Here is a 20,060-nt window from a genome sequence, read left to right on the forward strand (position 1 = left end):
TGGAAGCTGGATGAAAATTCATCTGGAGCTGTTGTCAGAGCAACAAGCTCTTAAACCCTAACCTGAAAAGTGTAGGCTAATTTACAGAGATAATGTGCACAAAACTACATAAACTCAACTAAAAATTCTTACTATTACAATACAAACAAAGCCAGAACGTGTACCAGTTAATTTGGCATTAAAATGGGAATTTGTCATTTGAACAGTAAAACTGATAACAGCATGTTAGTCTGAATTAATTAAACCACAAACCCCTGGTCAATCTTATTTTTGAGTAGAAAGCTAAAATCTTCATCCTCCCCATTTAATAGGAAGGAAAATTTGATTTGCTGTCATCTCTGCTGGAGCAGATCTTAACCAGGGACATTACAGTAACATTGTGAGCATATATCTTAGTAGTCAAGGAGGAATGTAATATACATTTTGCCTTGGAAACACATCATTGTACTCAGTTCTCCCTTCTCTCCATCTCTGTGCTGTCTGACCAGAAGAGGAGGGAGGCCAGTCGCTGCCAGGGGTCGGTGTGGCTCGTTTGCCAGCAGGGGCCTTGGCAGGTCACTCGGTGGCTGCTGTGCAGGCAGCGGCAGCCCAGGCAGCAATGGCGGCGCAGGTGGCAGCTCTGGAGCAGCTGAGGGACAAACTGGAGGCCGGCGAACCTCCAGAGAAGAAGATGGCGCTGCCGGCCGAGGAACACCACCGACTGCTGCAGAGAGCGCTGCAACACAACTTGCTGGCCATGACTGCCCAGATACCCATGAACATCCGCATCAACAACCAAGGTAGGAAACACACAGGGAAGTTTAGTTAAAATGAGTATTACGAAACAACAGGTCAGACATGTTTTTCATTTTTTCACATCAGGTTAGGTTACGCTCTACTGTGCGTTGTGGAAATCCCTCCACTATCTAACCAACATGAAACAAAAGCATGAACCAGTTTTTAGAGCATCTGCTTAGTTTCAAAAGTACTTACTTTAGCGAGGTTTCAAAGGCTGATTTTATCATAACTTTGATGTCTGAAATTAAACAGTATTTACAAATTTGTAATAGCTGTCAGGAAAACCACACTGCCCTGTCTTAATAAGACTAGACTTCCTCTTTGCTCTGACAGTTGGTATTAATATTGTTTAATGTCTGTTCATGTATTTCCATCAGAGTGCTGCAGCACATAGGAACAAGGTCATTTGGTCCAACAGACATCAATATATGCATATCATCCACAGGAAAATTAAATTTTAATGCCTGGTGATGAAGGTCATTACCCAGAGGTTAACATGTACATGGATAACAGAAGAAGCTGCAGGGTGCTGGCTTGAGGAATCTGAAAGCCCATATTCATGTGTTCAGGAGCACAATAATCAACAGCACAATGTATGTTCTTCCAGAGAGATCACCCTGATTTTCACGGTGGTAAATCAAACAAAAATCTGCACTAAGTGTAAGATTGTTTACAACCTTGACAAGCTCAGTTTCGTTTGCTTCTCGGTTACTTTACGTCCAACTCGTATGTTTCTGCTGTTCTTTTGTTAAGTGTTAAGGAAAAGAGACTTTACTCCACATTAGTATTACTACACCACATCTGTGGTGGGCACCATTGTGGATTTTAAATTTCATTGTTTGGCCCCAGAATTCATATGACCTAGATTTCACCATTTTCACTCTTCCTGGCAGTTAGTCAAGACTTTCTTGTCATCTTACCACAAACGACAACACCCAACAGTGAGGAAGTAACCCACAGCAGGCCTATATGTTGACCTGTTTGGCTTATAGAAGCGCCATGCATGCACACATTCATACATAACATGTGTGTGTGGGGATTCCCTACTGCAGACATGCACTTTGATCTTATAGCAGTTTGTCTGGGTTTCTGTCTATCTGATTGAGCATGTTTCTCAGTACTGATAATACAGGTGACTTCAAAGAAATGTTGAACTGGACGTTTTTGCAAATTCACACACAGAGCTGCTTTTCTCAGAATATTGCGAACTTTTACTCATTTGATAAGTTAACGGAAAAGTCAACTTGGGAGCAGTTTTACAAAGGAATCTTGTACGGTCTTTTTATCGAATAAATCTGAACTGTAAGTTAGAAGTTTTGTTAACACAGCTCTACTCTCTGGTTGTCTTTCTAACAGAGGGCAGGCAGGACTCAGCCCTGAACCTCACCACCAACGGCACAAGCAGCATCAGCATGTCAGTGGAGCTCAATGGAGTGGTGTACACTGGTGAGCACAGCTGTCATGTTACGTGATGAGACTCTTTCTTTAGGGTGACTTGTGACTGGCGCATTAACAATGATGTTATTACAGTGCATTGTCCCAGAAACATAAACCAATAAATAATCAAATACACAGTTTGACCAACAGCCAGGTGGCAGAATGAAAAGCCGGCTGTCCTATAGAAGGGGGAGACATGATATTGTTAAAATATGAGGCTTAAACCATTACCATCAACCTCCTCCATCTGTTGGTTTGAATCCTACTTCACTTAGCCTTTTTTCTATTTGTCATGGCGTGGACAAACATATATCCACATGAATGAAGGAATGCCACATTCAACTAAACGTCTCTAAGACTGAACTCTTTGTCATCGCGGCCAATCAGTCATGCACTTTTTTTTATTGCATAGATTTAGAAATTAGTTCTAACTCCAAGGTCTCCTGCTGTATTGAAGCTTGAATGTTGTCCCCCACTTGTAAGTCTCAAATGAGTGCCAAATGAGTAAATGTAAAAGTAACTGTAACTGCCTCTCAGCTCTTAACTCCACTATCCCCTCTAACTCTTAGAAAGAAAGCCCATAAGTGTATTTCCTAAAATGTTGCTCTGTTCCTTTAAGTTTCATTTTCATATAGTGATTACATTAAACAGTAATACTTGGTACTCTAACTTTAATTTTTGTGTTCCTTGTGTCCTTTCCTGTCCAGGCGTTCTTTTTGCTCAGGCAGCAGCAGGGTCGGCCTCATCTGGTGCGTCTGGATTGTCCGTCTCCAACAAGGCGGTCAGCGGCCGTGTTGCCCCTCAGCAGCAGCAGAACACACCTACCTCAACCTCAACCTCCAGCAACCCATTGTCTTAACAAACCCCCAGCCTTTCCCCTTTATTATTATTTTTTTAATTACCACGCTAAGTAAAGCCAAAAATCAACCTCATTTTCTACGTCATCTATGCCAAAAAGAGAAGAACCGTAAACCATACAGGACAACACAGACTGAAACTCAGATCACTTGAAGTACACTATCTCAGGTTTTCTCTCACACATCCACCTCTTTTGTTCTTCACAGCCAAAATAATTTTGGAAAAAAAAAATATCCCAACTGAGAGTCAGTATATGCTAAACAAATATGTATGCACAACCTGTGAATTATTTATTTCTGCATAAATGTACAGATTATTGGAGAACAAAAGAGAAGGTTTTAACTAGGAAGGGCAATGCACTGTTTACACACACAAACACAGCTACTGACTGACAGCGATGTTTTATCCTCTAGGGGAGAGATTTTTTTTTTATTTTATTTTAACTTTTCATTGTCATTATTATAATTATTGTTATCCTCTATTGTGTTTATCATTTAAATCTTTAACAATCCTCTCACTGCAGGAAAGCAATCTATATATTTAGAATTCTATAAAAAAAAAGAAAAAGAAAATATGAATATCCTCTATTTTTAATCAGAAAAGCTTTAAAGGTATATGTTGTTTCTTCAGGGCATATAACAATGTACCGTTGTGACCTCATTTTATGTAAAACCTTTTAACCTTATTCATATGACAGCCAGTTTGGGTCTCTATGTGGAAGAGCGAGTCTGGTGCAGGTCTGCACTCCCGTTGTGTACCGAGATACACATCATATCTATGCCACAGATACTCCAGTGAAACGCAAATTTGAAATTAGCTGGATCTCAAGAATCTGCAAGGATATCGGTTGACTTTTTAATGTATTTGGTCCATTACTGATTGCTACCAGAGTCTAGGTAGTAGCTAGTTAGCGAGAATGCTTCGTTGCTGACATCCCTGCTGAATTCAAGCAGTTGTTGTGGTTGCTCTTCCTGAGACAGCTGGCTTTCTAAAACCCTCACCTGTTTGTTGACATAAGGCCAGTTCAATACATATCTATGCCAAACATGCAGGTAGACCGTAAAGCTTACTGTTCAAAATGGCTGTTTGTGCGAGTAAGGTCAATTGTGCAGGTGTGAAAATGAGCTAAAGCCTTTCGCTGCACCTCAACACGCTGGACTTTCTGAGCCTCAGCAGCATCCACACCGACTGTTCCTGTTGCTGTTTGGGGTTCAGATTTTATGTGAATAACACGTTTTCCACTGGTCTCAGGTGTCCGTCTGCTCATCGCTTTGTACAGTACCCCGCAGTCTTTTATTACTCTTGACGGAGCAATGCTTTTCAGCATCTTTCCCTGCAGAAAGATCAGTTTTTAGCTTTTTTTAATGATTTGGCCTTCTAGTGGAGTGATTGTCTTAAGGTTAGATACATGCATGTATTTATAGACAAAAGCCCTTCAGCAAACAGAAAAACTCCAGTTTCCAGTCTTAAATTTACAGGAGTCGAGTGTCTGCTTGTTGTGGAGACACATGGACAATCAGGTGTCAGGGGACACAATCTAAACTTCAGAAGAAACTTATCCTGACAGTTATTTCAGCTCATATCTGACCTTTTTTGTTGTTTTTTGCTTGTATCATAGATTACAGATGCTTTTATTTTTTGTTTCGGCTTTGTGTTTTTGCATGACTTAGTGCTTATTCTGATCCAAGTGCTTCTTATCCTGTGCTGTGACGATCTATCAAGGATAATACAGAGAATGTCTTGTGATCCTCTGACTGTTTTTCGATGTTGCTTAACAGGCTTTTGATAATATGAGAGGTAATCATTGCTGCGGCTAAGCGCTTGCCTGTGTCTTAGTGTTTGCACACTCACAGCAGTTGGACTTAAAGGTTAAATCTTCCACAGCGGAGACACCATGTCACCCCATAAGTAGTTGTGTCTCTGCATTTTGAAGTAGATCAATCATTCAGCTTTTTGAACTTTAACCTGTGTTACCTCTCTGGACTGTTGGCTGTTCAAAGATTGTTACTCAACCCCCTCCCCACCCGCCCCTACGCAAAGTGGCCTCATTTCTACTGACATTAAGAAGTAAATCAGGCTTTGTATGTGGGTTCTGTTCTTAGGCCTTAACACAGCATGAGATGACCAGAGAGTGAGCAGTACCTCCGTCTAATCAGTTTTTACTGTTCCAGTCAAATATCACCACATGGCTGTCGTGGCTTTGATTCTGGACTTGCTTCTCTGTGGGAAGTCACCACCAGCTGCTACACAAACACTGGTCAGCTTTGGAAAATACATCAACTCCCATTCAAAAACACAATCATCAAACGCTGTTCTTTAAGTTTTGTAAGATCGAGAAGAGAACTTGTTTTATTTCTCCCCAGAAAAGAAAATTAGAGCTTTAGTTGCTAGTTTTAAAAATGTTTTTCAGGGACAGAAACAGGATTTCATTGGTTGAGTTAAATCTTAATGAGACAGAGAACCACAGTTTACCTAAGTGTCAAAAGAGGAACTCTGGTGAAACACGGAATAGGGATCATCATGTATTTGTTTTAGCTGCAAAGAACCTAAAATAAACTAGTTTGTGACTAGTCACTTGCCCAGACCAGTTTAATGCATGCCAACCTGCACCACCTATAGGCGAGAAATGTAGCAGCGGCAGCAGTTTTGACCTGCAGACCTGCAGTTGTTGTATTTGTGTGTGAGGTTTTATAGTTCTACCACCTGTCAGCTAAAATAACCAATAATCAGAGTCAGAAAAACGTAATTATGCTTTGCCAAGCGATGGGAGGTAGAAGCACCACATTACTCTGCTGCTGTTGTAACTCTGTAACAGGTCAGCACTGAGTCTGGTTTCATTTGCTTTGCATCAGTGTGTTTCATACAACAGGGTTAGAGCGAATACTAATGAATGGAAAATCAGCAGGCTAGCTAGACAACTAAAACTAGTTTTGTCTATCTATGCAAAACAACAACCCAAGATAAAAGTTTCCCGCTCTCCTACATCTGTATTTTGTCGCTGGGTATCAGTCTAGCGCTTAAAAACTGGCTCTGACCACAGAGGTTTAATTTAACCAATGAAATTGTTTTTATGTCTGAGAACCATTTGCAGAACTGAAACTCTAGTTTGTGCAAGATTCTATCAGCAGCCTTACATAGGAGGGAGATAATACAAAACCAGGTTCCTTTTTTTAATTTGCAAACAACTTGCTTCGCAACAGTGGAGAAATCCATTTACAGATACAGGCCAGACAGATGTAGTCAAATTGCTCGTTGTTTTGCAGCTGTTGCCCTGCAGCGTGGCTGTGAAGTCAGTACGATGTAGCCTGATGTCAAGATTCACAAACCCGTTTGAAATATTGATCAGGCTCTCAGTGTAGATCCGTTTCAGAGGAAGTCCGTAGCTTTCTTCACGGAAAAATGTTGCTAATGTTAAACAGACCCGTGCCCTCTGGCTGCTGCCTCATTGTGGACAATTGACATGAGTCAGTACAGACCACATTAAGGCTAATCTCTCTTCTTTGCATTTGATAGACACATTTATCCAAAGCATTATGGAATGTAGCTACATCTTGAAATATGAGTGAAATTTAAATCTTTTTCTTACTTCAGTTTGGGTTTTATGGTTTTGGCAACAATTTTCTTTAAACCACTTAAAAATTTTATTGTGTTAGATTTATGCTGATTTATCAGTCTGTATGACTAGCCTGGTTTGGATTTGATGACAGTTGTTAATTATTAAGCATTAGGCAGTGAAGTAGAAGGAGAAACAATGAAGCAGAGGGAGAAGCCTTTGAGGTTCTGAGCCAACCTGTGTAAAAAGTATATGAGCCTTTGATGCTCATTATTCACAGACCATACATGAAACCTTAAAAAAAAAAATTTAGATACTAATGTTGCCCTCTGTGTTATTCATTTTAAGCTAATTTAGATTTTAATCAACTTTCTCCTCGATTCTTCCGTTTAAGCAAAAGTGTCTGTATATTTTATGTTACGATGTAAAAGGATGTATTCACTCATGTGCAGTGGCACAGAAAGCCCTGAATTTGTCTCCATGTCTCTGTCGCTTCTTGAGAAGCAGATGTTTCTGGTAATGGCTGACAATCAAATAGAGACATGCTGTGGCTGAAAGCTTTGGTTTGGGGGGGCTGCTGGAGGAAGCAAAATTCAATCAATCCTGATCTAAAGGATCAACATTGCTTCTTCAGATTTGACCCTGTGACCCTTAGGCCCCTGAGGCAACACTCAAGCACCTGCCCCCATTCACTGGACCGGTTCTGCAAGATATTTGCATTTGAAAAGTGGAGGTACTGCAGCTCTCTCTCTCTCTCTCTCTCTCTCTCTCTCTCTCTCTCTCTCTCTGTATATGGCAGCATCTTCACAGAAGGCTGGCATGTTTTTAATTGCGTGGTAGCGACAATCAGGAGACGTTATTGCAACACAGTATACCTCCAAACACTTTGACATCCCTTCAGCCACAATCAGGCCCCTTTTCTACCTCAGAGACTAAAAGCTCTGGCAGATGTCTTTGCTTCAGCCACAACAGAGAATCCTGTTAAAGGCTACGTTCATGCAGGAAAACCAATCAAAATGTTGGTGATGAGTTCGGGTTGACAATGAAAGAGACTGTACAGACCACAGACAATCAGATATCAGCTAAAATGTGACGCACACCTTTAACTGATAACCATTTTAGCAACGTAAGGGGATTGATAGATGTCAGTATGGTTGAGAGGCTGCAACCCCTGTAGTGAGAGCTCCCCTCAGTGGAAGTTTTTGTTATGACACACAATCAGTTGAGATTTCCTAGATGGAAAAAGTTAGGGATTTGGTTGAAGGCTGCACAGACTCAAAGTCCTTCAGTATGACCATTTAAAAATCACAGATTTTCAGTGTTCATAGCTTCATTTCCTTCCAGTGTTTCCAGAGTTTTCTTCTCGTTGAGGTGAAGTGGCATTTAGATCATCACAGAACACTTAAATAATCAGTTGAGTCTGCAGCTCTTCAGAGTATTTAAACAAAGATTTATTTCACAAATCAGTGGACAATTAATAATCAAACATCCTGTTTTGTCTGTCTTTCTGCATCTGTGTATCTGTAGGTCTGTAGCTGCTTTCTCTCGTGGAACCTGCAGGTGGTTTTCATCATTAGTGTATAGACAATACTCACTCAAGACTTTGTACCTGCAGTTCTTGGCTTTATTTTTCTTTGTCAAAGTTACATTAGTGTTGTGTGGTAATGCAGTTAAAAGCTTGGATTGATTTCAAAAGTCTGCTTGTTTGATGCATTCACGTGCTGTTGTACAGATCGGAACAATGGCTTAGCTGGACTAATTTTCTTCATGCATTCTGTTGGTCTTGGGGTTTGATTTCCCGACAGTATAAGTAGTAAATGTATCATTGCTCAGGAGTCAACTCCCAAATCTCAGATGTCTGAGCTTTTGATCAGCGCCAAACCCTGTCTGTCAAAATGTCATAACATAAGAACGTCATAACTTTCAGGCGTTTTTATCTTGAAATATTGCTGCTTTTACTCTCACCAGAGCTGTAGCTAAAATAACCTCTTGAAAACTTACCAGGTCCAGGGTGTCTTGCGTGGAAAATGAATTCCCCATTCCTTTTCCCACATGCAGCCGATATGGAAATTTTACCAGAACATTTACGGGTTAAGGAGCATGTGGGTTCGAGGGCTTTTGACTGGACTTCACCACTGACTTTACCTCCATCAGGTGGACTGTGGAGAAGGGAAAATGATGATGAGAAAATAACAAGATGCCTTCTGCTGTGACAATTGTTGTATGAATTAACCTGTATTACTAAGATTCATTAAATAGATTATTTCTGAAATGTGGCTTTTAGGGCTCTGGATTATATCATGTTTATATTGTTTTGTTTTTTTTTTTTGCTCTTTCTTTGCTTTTTTTTTGGAAATGCTGTAGCAACCCCAGCACACAGAGATTACATTTAGATTTGATTTATTAATATAGCGATAATGATAATGTGATTATTTTAGGGAGGCACGTGATGTGATGTGTGTGTGTGTGTGTGTGGGACTTCACGTGTCTTTGCGTCAACTTCAGAACTGAAACAAGGCTCTGTCTCTTGTCTCTTACAACTTCTTCTCAGGAAAATCTACCTCTACCTCCAGTTTGATGCATTTAACCCAGTGAGGGCTGAAGTTACCGTGTAGTGGGCACACAAAGAGGGCGTGAGGGCTGACACCAGGGTCTGAAATGAATTGTAACATGCCAATATAGTTTCTGAGTTTAGATATGAACACATTTCCTACACATAATACACATGAGTTTGTACTGAAAACAAAAAATTGTGGAGTATTTATAAAATTATATTGGCTGGATATATAAATGAATATCCTCAGCAGATATTTTTTCACCCTGGTTGGTGAACTAAAAGGTTCATGTTGGACTCTGAGGTGGCATTCTCTCTGGCTCTCTGCATCTTTCTGTGTTACAAGGTCGTAACGCTTCTGCTGTTTATTTGAGCACCAACAACAGGGAACCTCCAGCTCAACAGCTAAATACTACTAGTACTACAACAAGTACTGCTTCTAGTACCACTGTTAGTACTGCAAGTTGTTTTCAGTGTGTTCTATTAATGTGCGCTTATTCCTCCTTTTTCTATAAATGATTACTTTTTTGATGAATGGGTTGTCTCCCAGTAACCACGGTAACAGTGAAGTGGTGGTGGGCAAATGCAACTGTTTTCTTTTTGTTTGTTGTTTTTTTTTCTTTTTGTTTTTGAAGGGTGAAGAGCTGTTCTTGCCTATTTACTCAATATGTGTTTGTGTGAATACTTTTATTTTGAGTCTGAAATTAATAAAATACCACCTTTCTTAAACGTCAGCAGAGCTTCGGATGCTTTTTATGTATCCTAAGACAAGTTAGCAAACCTGTTAATCACTACATTTAAAACACTGCACATCTCTTCCTTTTTAATTGGTTAGCTCATCTAATTAAAATGTGTTTTAGTTAACAGGAGTAAAACCTGCATAATGAGGGGTTAGCAACCAAATATGTATTTTACTAACTACTAGTACTACAATACTAACTCAGTTGTAATTTCCTTATTTATTGCTTGTTTTGTACATGTGTATTTCGAACTCCCTGGAAAGGAGTACTGATACAGAGTAAATTAATGTGGTGAAGTAAAGTAAAATGAAATGTACGAAACCATATATCAATACATAATTTTAAAGTGAAGCATGATTAAATAGAATCACAAACAAAGGGAAGAGACTAATAGATTTGAACTAATCACAGTAGTCATATATTGTATATTAGTAGCCTACATACATACATACATACATTCTCACTTAAACCAAAAAGTACGGTGGGACATGTTTTAGTAAATAAATTTGAAGAAGTCTTATGTGAAAAATGTCTCGTTTTCACGTCTATGTTAATATTACTGTGATATTAAGTAATTATTATTAGTGAGCAGCTTTTTATTGTTGTAGATGGTGGAGGTGGAGCTAATTTAACTTTGCTGTTGAGTCTTTTCATCTGGGACAAATCATGTTTTATAAGCTCATCATAGTTTAGCATGTATTTGAATTCAAAAAGGTTTTGCGAAAAAATGGCATTTAAAACAAGGTGTGTGTTGCTCTAGAATATTTTTTTCTTTTGACCTAGTTTTTATCCAGTACGGGTATTTATCCTGACGTTATCTTATCATATTTTTGAATTTAAAATAATTTCAATAATTTTTTTTTTTAAGTGGTTTTGAGGGGGAAAGGCATTTAAAATAATGTTTCTGTGTTGTTTTAGAATAAAGCACTCTACCCTCATACATAATCATTACCTCGGTCTTTACCCCTGCAACGTGACTCGCGACTCACGTTGAGGCTGGTGTTTTCTGAAGCACCGCCCAATAGCAGTGTCCGCAGTGGTGAACCTATCGCACCCGGCAGATTTAAACACACAGAGCGATTCGAGAGGACACGGAGCCGCGTGGGGCGGGATGAGCGGGGCGGGCGGAGCTACGCCGACTCTCAGTCAACTGCTGAACGCAGTCAGTCTGGTGGGGGTTAACAAAACAAAAGGTAAAGGCAAAAAAAAAAAGAAAAGCATCTGTCTCAAAGCCACTAGCATACCCTGGAAGAGTTAGTGTTTAGATGTTTACAGGTCCTTTATGAAGAAGAAAAATGAGACTCAGGTCTCAAAGAACGGTTGCACCTTGTTCGGAGACTCCGAAGAGCAACCACCGCCGGTCAAGAGCGACACCCAGACGAAGGCGCCCATCGGTGACCGAAAGCCCGCTTCAAACCAAGGTAACTAATTACTGTTTGCTGCGATTATTTTCTTTGTTAGTAAGCTAGTCATAGCCTCGTAAATGTTAGATACAACAGTCCTCATCGTGTTAGTCGCAGATTCGGGACTATAGGAAGTCGTATCTGTTGTGATGCTAGTTAGCCGGACGTTGGTTAGCCAGTGTTCCCATAACAAAACAGTTCTAGTTGCTAGTCGCGTTAGCTCACTGTTGTTGTGATGAAGCAGCAGCTGGACGATAGGTGTCTTTTCATCCCTGGTCTGCTCCAGTGGCTGCTCCTGTTTTCTCCCCAGTTATTCAAGTAAAGCCTTGTTTTACGAGCACCCGAAACTGCTCATATGTATTTCAGTTAAATATAACGAGAAGGGGGAAACACACAGTTACCACCAGCACAGAGTACTGAAAGATGCACCAGTCATTCCTCATTTCTTGCCTCAAATAGTCTCCTCACTAATGTTAAATTGCTTAAAAATAATAAAGACACAAAACTACTGAGCGCAAATAGCTAATGCTGACTTCCTCTTTCCGTCCAATGTCTGTTTTGTTATTGTGATTACTTGTTTATGTGTGTCCCTCTGGGCTTTGTTTGGTCAGTGTAACTTTAACTGTTATACGTACTCGTTTTTGTATGTTTATCTTCACAATCATTCTTAACTTCTCATTTTATCATAATTTGCACCTTTCTATGTTACTCTGTATGCACCTGTATGTTTGTACAGTTGTTCTGGACCTATTTTGCCATTAAATAAAAACAATAATAAAAGTAAGATACACACAGCTGCTAGTTTAATAGGTACAGTAAGCTCAAAACTAATGCAGCTTGCATACGTTTTAAAATTCACCTTCTAGATGTTCAGTTTTTCTTCAGACTCTTCAAACTTCCTTGTGAATGAGTGTATGTATAATATAGCCTCACAGATGAAACTGTCAATGAATGCTTTAAGTCTTTTAAGCTTCCAGTGCTTAGGGCTGCATCCCTGTACGGGCCTGTGAGTATACAGCGCTGTGACGTGGTGTCTGACAAAGGATTAAACAGACCAGTTGCATGTGAGAGAGGGTCCCAGTAAAAGTAGGCCACTAGGACACATGGAACGCAAACTGGGGAGGGGAGCAATGTATACTCGCTCTCCATGGTAGATTGATTTATGGTACACACATATTATTTCCCTTTAGTGTGACCTTTACAGAGTTGGGAGAGAAAGTATAATACATCAAATGCATATAATATTTGACTGAGACACAACTTAATCTTGTATCCGTCTCTGCAGTGTAAACAACATATATTGAGGTTGTGAGTAAGTATAGAGTCCCTGCTGGTTTAAAGGTTATTTTTTGGTATTTTAGGTTAATGTTTTCCTCTTAAGTTGCACAGTTATTTGGATATAGATGACTTTCTTTGAGAATTTCCTGAATGGTCAGAGTGTTGTATTGTGAGTTATGCCGACCATTCCCGCAGCTGTACTGAAATAGTATGACTTCATTGGTTGTTGCTATCCTGGATAAAAGACCTCTTAAGGGCAACATTTGTGGTGGTGTTTGGTATTTTGGTCTAAAAACAATCACACTTTTCGCAGTTTTCATCAGTTTGACGTCAGACTTTGAAACCAGACCTGGACATGATTTAAATTATACCTCAACAGGGGACATGAAAACCAGAACTTGATGGGCTATTTTTTTTTAACCCTGTAGGTTGAGGAGACTTTGGATAAAGACTCCCACCATTCAGATGATGATGTTCCCACAATGACTCGGCGACCGCTGCCTCGCGGCCGGGCAAGGAAAAGAGCTATCGCTGTTGAGGACAGAGAAACAGGCACGTTTAGCAGCCTCGACTTATTCTCAAGGACATTTTTTTTCTTTTAATTGAACCTTGTTTTTCTGAATCTGAATTCCTTACACTGTTTCCTGCTCTTGTTTCTGTGTTTTCTTACTTGATTGTCTCCTTGTGGTCTAGATCTGGCCTTCAAGACTCCGATCAGGCCTATCATGCGCCATGAGCGCATACTGTCAGAGACCAACGCAGTATCTCCTTGCAACTCAACAGCCAGAAACATCTACTCACCCATCGTGCGTTTCCTCACACCCAGCAAAGAGAGTGAGTACAGCTGCTGTTACTGAAGGACTTTAAACAATCTGGAATAACAAATACGAGACCCCAAAAAGACAAAGTTGTCATCATCAACCGTTTTTCTGTTCTGCAACATTAGAAAAGCACCTGACAGTTAAACAGCTCTTTCATCCCCCATGAGAATTGTCCAGTCCCTTTTAAGCTTGTGTTCTTTATGTTGAAAGTGACTGGAGGAGGAAACTCACTCACCAGCCACAACATTAACATACCAACATCGTTCTGGTGACTTGTGGTAACCTCCCACTCACTGTCCTTTTTACAACAGCCTGTTTGAGTCCTTGCCATTCCCTTCTGAAAAAGTCAGAAACAAGGTTGGCAATAAAGCAAACGTCTGCTGGATTCATGTTCTGAAGCATGGAAATCTCATTGAATGACTGGGCCCTAAAATATTAGGCTTCCACGTTCACCCTGAGATTAACAGAATTGTGTTGCTTACAGTTTGTATGTGTTGATTTTCTTTTTCTGTCCAGATATGAAGTGTGCAGGTACTGGACACAATGTGTTGATGAGCCCAGAACAAGGTGTATTTGGTTATGGCTCCATTGACCTTCTGGCTGGAGACGAGGATGATGACGTCTTCAGTCCGTGAGTACATGCCTTCTACTGTTACTGTAACTTCAGCAGTTCTGAATCAACAGATTCTAAAGATTGATGGTTAACGATGGGTTTCACTGGGTTTACCGTGGCAGACGAGAGGTTGTTTTCCACCTCTGGAAAAATAAAGTCAGTAACATCACAGTGGAGCATTCTCATTTTTTTGTTGTTGTTTGTTGGTTTTTCATGATCAAAGATATTCAAGGTAACTCAAGATTAACAGAGACCTACTACTTAAAATAAAAACTTTATTTATTTATTTACTTATTTATACTTGAGTGTTTCCCTTTTTTATTTCTGCAGAGCCAGAGCTCGTCACCACTTCCCTGTTTTTACTGTTTTTACATATTACTTTCTTTTCCAGATTTACGTTCATCAAGAACATACCGTCACGGTCTCAGCATTCCCAACCCCGGCTCAGAGATATTCCCCCCAAGACGAGGAGCACTCCAGAGGCCACACTGGTGGTTGATCTGGTGAGTTTACACCTCTGTGGCTTCCCTCTCTCATTACATGGGCACAACAATTCAGATACATGAAAATCTAAACTTGAACTTTGACAAATGAATCATAACTTATTATCTAATTTTTCCTGATCTTTTAACCATGTTTCATGGACTTGATTGGTGTACTGGAGTTTCAGATACCTTTTGAATGGACAATGCCTAATAACATGTCTAAAATACTTGAACTTAAAAAAAAACAGGTGTTGCTGGTATGAATGAGAAATTGATTCATCTTTTGATGAGCAGGACAGCATGTGTTGGATGTAGAGTGAAACTAGCTTGTTAGAGGAAAACCAGGTGTGTTTGGTAAAATAAAGTTATTTATTTGCAATGAGTGTTAATAAATGATGCAAACAACCCATCATGAGGCAAACTCTGAGGGCAAAATGGCGTGTGGATTCTTTTCAAATGAAGTCAGTTGTATGGTTTCAGGTAGTACCAGGTATCGCCATACACATCAAAACCCTACAAGGAGGGTTAGACACCCTCCTCAGCTGACATCCACCCTACAAGGAGGGAGTCTAACCTCCTTGTAGGGTGGCCGTAGCATACTCAAAATGAAGAACCAATCTCTAAAAATGAAAACACCCTAAATCAGATTGCTGTGTGTCCTTCCAGGAGGAGACCCTGATGTTCAGCTCTCTGAGCGTGATCGAGGACGCAGAGTTCACCTTCCACACGTCTTTCCAGGACCATCAGTACAAGGTGACCACTCACCACACGCTGCTCTCCACAAACCTGTCTTTAAAGGTTAAGCACACAGAACAATTTATTGCAGATGGTGGAAAAAAGTGAGAAGTTGATAGAAGAATGTATGTTTGTTAGTGTGTTTGTGTCCTCTTCAGTGAGGGATGACAGGAAGCAGGAGATCTGAGGGAAATATCAGAGTAAACAATAATTATAACAACAGTAGCGATAAGTAACAGGGGACACTGTGGCTGGTTGTCGTTTATTTTATTCGGTAATCAGCTGGAATAAAATCCACGGTTGCAGTAAAGTGGAAGAAAAGACCATTTTCTAAATTCCAGGATAAGTTTTTTTACCTAATACCACAAAAAAATAACAAAGCAACACAAGCCTCAGTTATTTAAAACACTGTGCCAGGTTTAGATAATTCACCAGGAACTGAGACAGAAAATGGAGGATATGTATTTACTTATTCATTTATTGTTTCATCCTCCCTTGTTCTCAACAGGTGCACATGATTCTGCGACCACACGCGAAAGAGTTTCTACAGTCCATGGCAAAAATCTATGAGGTATGCTATAAAATTCAAGTGTCTGATTATTTATTGGTACAGTTGTCTGTTAGCTTTCAGTGATATTCACCACTGAAAGGTTCATTCTGCAAAGTTAAACTTAAAGTATTGAAAGTTTGTCTGATGAACAGATCCTCCCCAAGTTTTCAGAACCTAAACTGTCCATCTCTAGAGACAGATACTCACCTCCCCCTTTATTTTAATTGCAATTTAATGTAATTCAATCAATTTAATTCCGTGTCATCTTATTTGTCTTTGTATATAAAAATAAATTAAACAATATGTAGCTTTTATGGTGTCCTGATGCCTGTTGAGTTCTGGTTTGTGTAGAATCGGTTCCAGATGCTGTTTGTGTTCTGTTCCAGCTGTTTGTTTACACATGTGCAAAGAAGGAGTACGCTGAGAAGATACTGGACATCCTGGACCCGCAGAGAAAACTGTTTCGGTATGTCTTCCTGACGCCTCCTTCCACTTGTGTTTCATAAACTCTTTGCGTGACCGCAGAGACGGCGTGCACTCTGTCAGGTTTATCAGACTCGGCCAGCGAGTGTTAGCCTGCTGCTGATCTGTCTGTGACCAGAGGACTGACCTCAGGGAACTGCTCAGGAGTGTCAGATGGTTTGTTTGTGGTCAGAGCGTTACTTAGTCGCTCTCAGTGTGAGGGATTTAGTGGCTGTTATCCAGAGTGAATTACAGTGAGTTCAGATGTGTTCATGTCATATGATGAGGACGGTATAAATTAGTTTTCCATTTGGCCTCGGGTGGTACTTTGCTTGACAAGCGCAGCCTGCTCGAAATCTATAGTTTGCTGTGTGTGTAGATATATATGGTATCATCTCAGAGGCAGAGCCACACACCTCTACATCAAAGTGTTGCAGCTGTTGCAGTGTAAATGTTTTTAACATTTTATTGATTTTTGCCTGTAGACATCGTCTGTATCAGGACGACTGCGCCTGTGTCCTCGGTCACTACATCAAAGATCTCAGCATCCTGGGGAGGGACCTCACCAAGACGGTGGTTCTGGACAACGCACCACACACATACCCGTACCATGTAAGGACTATGGAGCTGTGGTTTTAGATCTAATACTGTGATACTCTGGAGTTTTGTTATTATCAGCAAATCCTATGAAAAGTCCACAACAATGTGTTAGTCGGTCTCTCAGCACCTTCTAACTTCGTACCCTGTGGGTTTCACTCAGCATTGATCCCACTGGTTTGCTTAAGACATAAATGTAAAAAAAAAAAGGGTTATTGAGAATCAGTGTGGACTAAATGCTGCATTTGGTGACTTTGATGTGTTTTAATCATATCTGAATAATGGCAGAGCTCTATGAAATAAATAAAATACATCAGAGTTCGGACATACAGACAGTATTTGTAAACAGGATCAGTTCCGACTTGGTTTTGGTCTTTTTATGTTATTTGTTGACAAAATGAATAGAAAATATCTTCAGACCTCATATTGTTTGTCCAACAATGGTATCATGCCGCTAATGCACAATGAAAACAGAGTTCATTGATTCAGGTTTGTGGTGTTTTCATAGCTGATGAACACGATCCCCATCAAGAGCTGGTCCGGGGAGTCCGAGGACAGAGAACTCCAGAAACTCATCCCTTACATGGAGAAACTGTCTGCAGCGGTACGTCAGTCATATCATCAGCTTATGTGTTTATTTCATGTTTGCAGTGTTTTAAGTCTCCCACCAACCACCATCCAATCCTCACATAAAAAAATAATGATTCAGTTATCAAAATAGTTACCAAATAAGTTTCATTCAACTTACTAGTTGGTTAATCAGCTAATTAATTGCAATTTGTATGTACCAACCAGATGATTGATTGGGGGAAAAGCAATCGGCAGATTAATTGATAATGAAAATAATTGTGGGTTGAAATCGTACAGAATTTAAATGTGGGAGAAAGACAGCCCTGATATCAGCTCAGTTTGGACATTAGAATCAGAGGAGTAAAAGTTGGATCATTTTATCCTTAAAACTGTACTTAAGCATCAAAAGAACGTATTAGTGGTATTAGAACTGATCCATTAATCTGTAGGAGTGTTTTACTGTAACGTCGGACCTGTTTTAACACGGTCTGGATATTATTGTTTGAAGCGTTAACAGATTGTTTTTGTCGGCTGCTTTTAACCGAGGATTTTCAGTCACAGTGCAGCTGGTCGGTTTCTCACAGTTTTACCGGACACTCAGTTATGAATAAAACAGCTGGTTATCTGCGGCAGCATCTGCCCGCTGTCTTTCCTCCCCCGGTTTCATCGTTCTATCCGAATATCTGCTGCTGTGTTTTTTCAGGAGGATTTTCGGGAGGTGCTGAAGAAGAGGAAGGATCACTTCCACAGGCTGCTGTCAGAGGACTGACAGGACCCCCCCACCCCACCCCTCACCACCCCTCACCACCCCTCACCTAAACTGCTTAACATGACTTTTACAGCTCATGTTTGCTTTCTTTTTTTTTGCTTTGGCTAAAAAAGCAGAATACATTTGGAACTGGCTAACCCAAAGCCTGTTGTGTTGTGGTGGACCTGCTCGCCCTCCTCCGTTCTCCCTGATGACTTAAAGGGACGGCAGATCGGCATTCCAAACATGCTGCTGGTCGTTCATCACTTAAACCTCTTCCCACCAAGACTCATTCCACGGGGCAATAAACTGCTACCCAGTGTTTGTGTATATTTACATGACAAAACATGAAAAACATTGTTTATAGTCCAAATTTTTTATTTATTGATTATATTGCTGTTATGACTGTAAGTTTTAGATATGCTTTTTTTAATGCAATAAAATTATCCTTATGATAATAAATGGGGACAAAAAGCACTTTTAGCGTCAGTCCTTTCACTTGCTTTACTTTTAGCAGACTGTGTTTTGTGTTTCAGCTCTGTGACCTGATATTAAGTTTAAGGCTGGAGTTGTGAAGTGTGCGAAGTGAGCGATTTGTCAGGAAAGCTGCTGCAGATCAGACGGGGGAGGAGGAGGATGTTAAAGTGGACAGATGTTAATATCGTCAGTGAGGTAACAATGATACAGCAGAATGAAACTTCACGTCTGTGTCATCCTCTGTTAAAATCATGAATTTATACTTATTCCACACATACCTTCTGTTGATGTATTTTATCAGACTGATGGATCACAGTCAGATTTTTGTTATGTTTTTATCTTTTTTGACGTCTTCTCAGGGGTTTTAGCTCCATTTCTGTGGTGTCACGACTGTGGTGTGGTGTTAACTGCAGGTTCCTTTTAATTTAAAAAAAAAAAAAAAAAAAAAAAAAGTTCCTGCTGCCAAAACAAAGCTCATCACTTCCTGTGCAGCAGGAAAGCAAAAGTTCAGAGGAGCAAATGGAAAAGATTTGTGGAAATACGGAGGAGTCACTGTTGTGTTAAAGCAGTAAGAGGTAGAGTGCAACAGTGTGTTAATGTAGGAAGATTACACACACAATTGCCATCACATTAAACGTTTTCCTTTAAAGTATGTAAGGTTGTTGTCACCATACAGGGATATAAACTCATCTATAGCACGACAGATTCACCACAAACATAAACACGAGAAAGTTTCACTTGTTGCTGAGGAAAACTTTCCACAGAACTAATTCTTTGTATTTAATCATAAATATGAACTATACCTCTTCTGAAAAGAATAATGTAATGTAAAAAGACAGAATCACTCTGTGAAACTGGATAACACTGGTTTACAGGTCTGTAAATAATTTATTTTCAAATAATGTCCCAAGACGTTTCCTGGAAAAGAACCTATGATTCGGCTCGAATTACATGTAAAATGCAGAGAGATCAGTTCACTTCCAGCTGTTTCTAAAAGTGAAGCTAGAGACTTTCATTCAGAAGCTAAAGAAGAATAAAGTTTCCAATAAGGAATGAGGGATAAATATTCACTGGAGCAAGGAAATCCATCTGGAAATCAATAATAAACTCAACTAAAATAAGTGTCACAACTTTGTCTCCATTTTCCACACGTGTGTGTGTGTGTGTGTGTGTAAAATGACTTAAAGTCATTACACAACAGTAGTCTACACAGTATCAGCCTGTGCATGAATATTAGAGGAGCACTGCAGTTTAGTTTCAGTGTAAATGTTTACTGTCCTGTTTAGATAAACGCGTGTTTGTGATGTGGTTGTTTACGTTGAATTTGAAGGTAAACTGAAAGTAAGGGCCTCCTCCTCCTCCTCCTCCTCCTCCTGCTCCTCTGGTTTTATTTGCTCCATAT

General features: G+C 40.0%; 2 protein-coding genes across 3 annotated transcripts in view; both read left to right on the forward strand.

The window, feature by feature from the left end:
- Positions 1–9,913, forward strand: part of arid3a (AT rich interactive domain 3A (BRIGHT-like)) — a 46,948-nt gene extending 37,035 nt beyond the window's left edge. The window contains exons 7-9 of one of the 2 annotated variants that reach the window (XM_041039943.1): positions 489–779; positions 2,134–2,223; positions 2,922–9,913. In XM_041039943.1, the coding sequence (XP_040895877.1) occupies positions 489–779; positions 2,134–2,223; positions 2,922–3,073 (533 nt within the window). In that variant the 3' untranslated portion in view covers positions 3,074–9,913. The remainder of the gene's footprint in view (positions 1–488; positions 780–2,133; positions 2,224–2,921) is intronic. The other variant, XM_041039944.1, reaches the window with a different exon arrangement.
- A 1,140-nt stretch (positions 9,914–11,053) lies between these two features.
- On the forward strand, positions 11,054–19,883 carry ctdspl3 (CTD (carboxy-terminal domain, RNA polymerase II, polypeptide A) small phosphatase like 3). Its single transcript, XM_041040265.1, has 11 exons — positions 11,054–11,340; positions 13,029–13,152; positions 13,294–13,434; positions 13,938–14,052; positions 14,426–14,537; positions 15,186–15,272; positions 15,763–15,825; positions 16,191–16,270; positions 16,752–16,878; positions 17,372–17,467; positions 18,137–19,883. The coding sequence occupies exons 1-11, from the start codon at positions 11,215–11,217 to the stop codon at positions 18,200–18,202; spliced, it is 1,137 nt and encodes a 378-aa protein (XP_040896199.1). The 5' UTR covers positions 11,054–11,214; the 3' UTR covers positions 18,203–19,883.
- The last annotated feature ends 177 nt before the right edge of the window (positions 19,884–20,060 follow it).

The sequence above is a fragment of the Toxotes jaculatrix genome, chromosome 6 (assembly GCF_017976425.1).
Source record: "Toxotes jaculatrix isolate fToxJac2 chromosome 6, fToxJac2.pri, whole genome shotgun sequence".
Taxonomy (NCBI): domain Eukaryota; kingdom Metazoa; phylum Chordata; class Actinopteri; family Toxotidae; genus Toxotes; species Toxotes jaculatrix.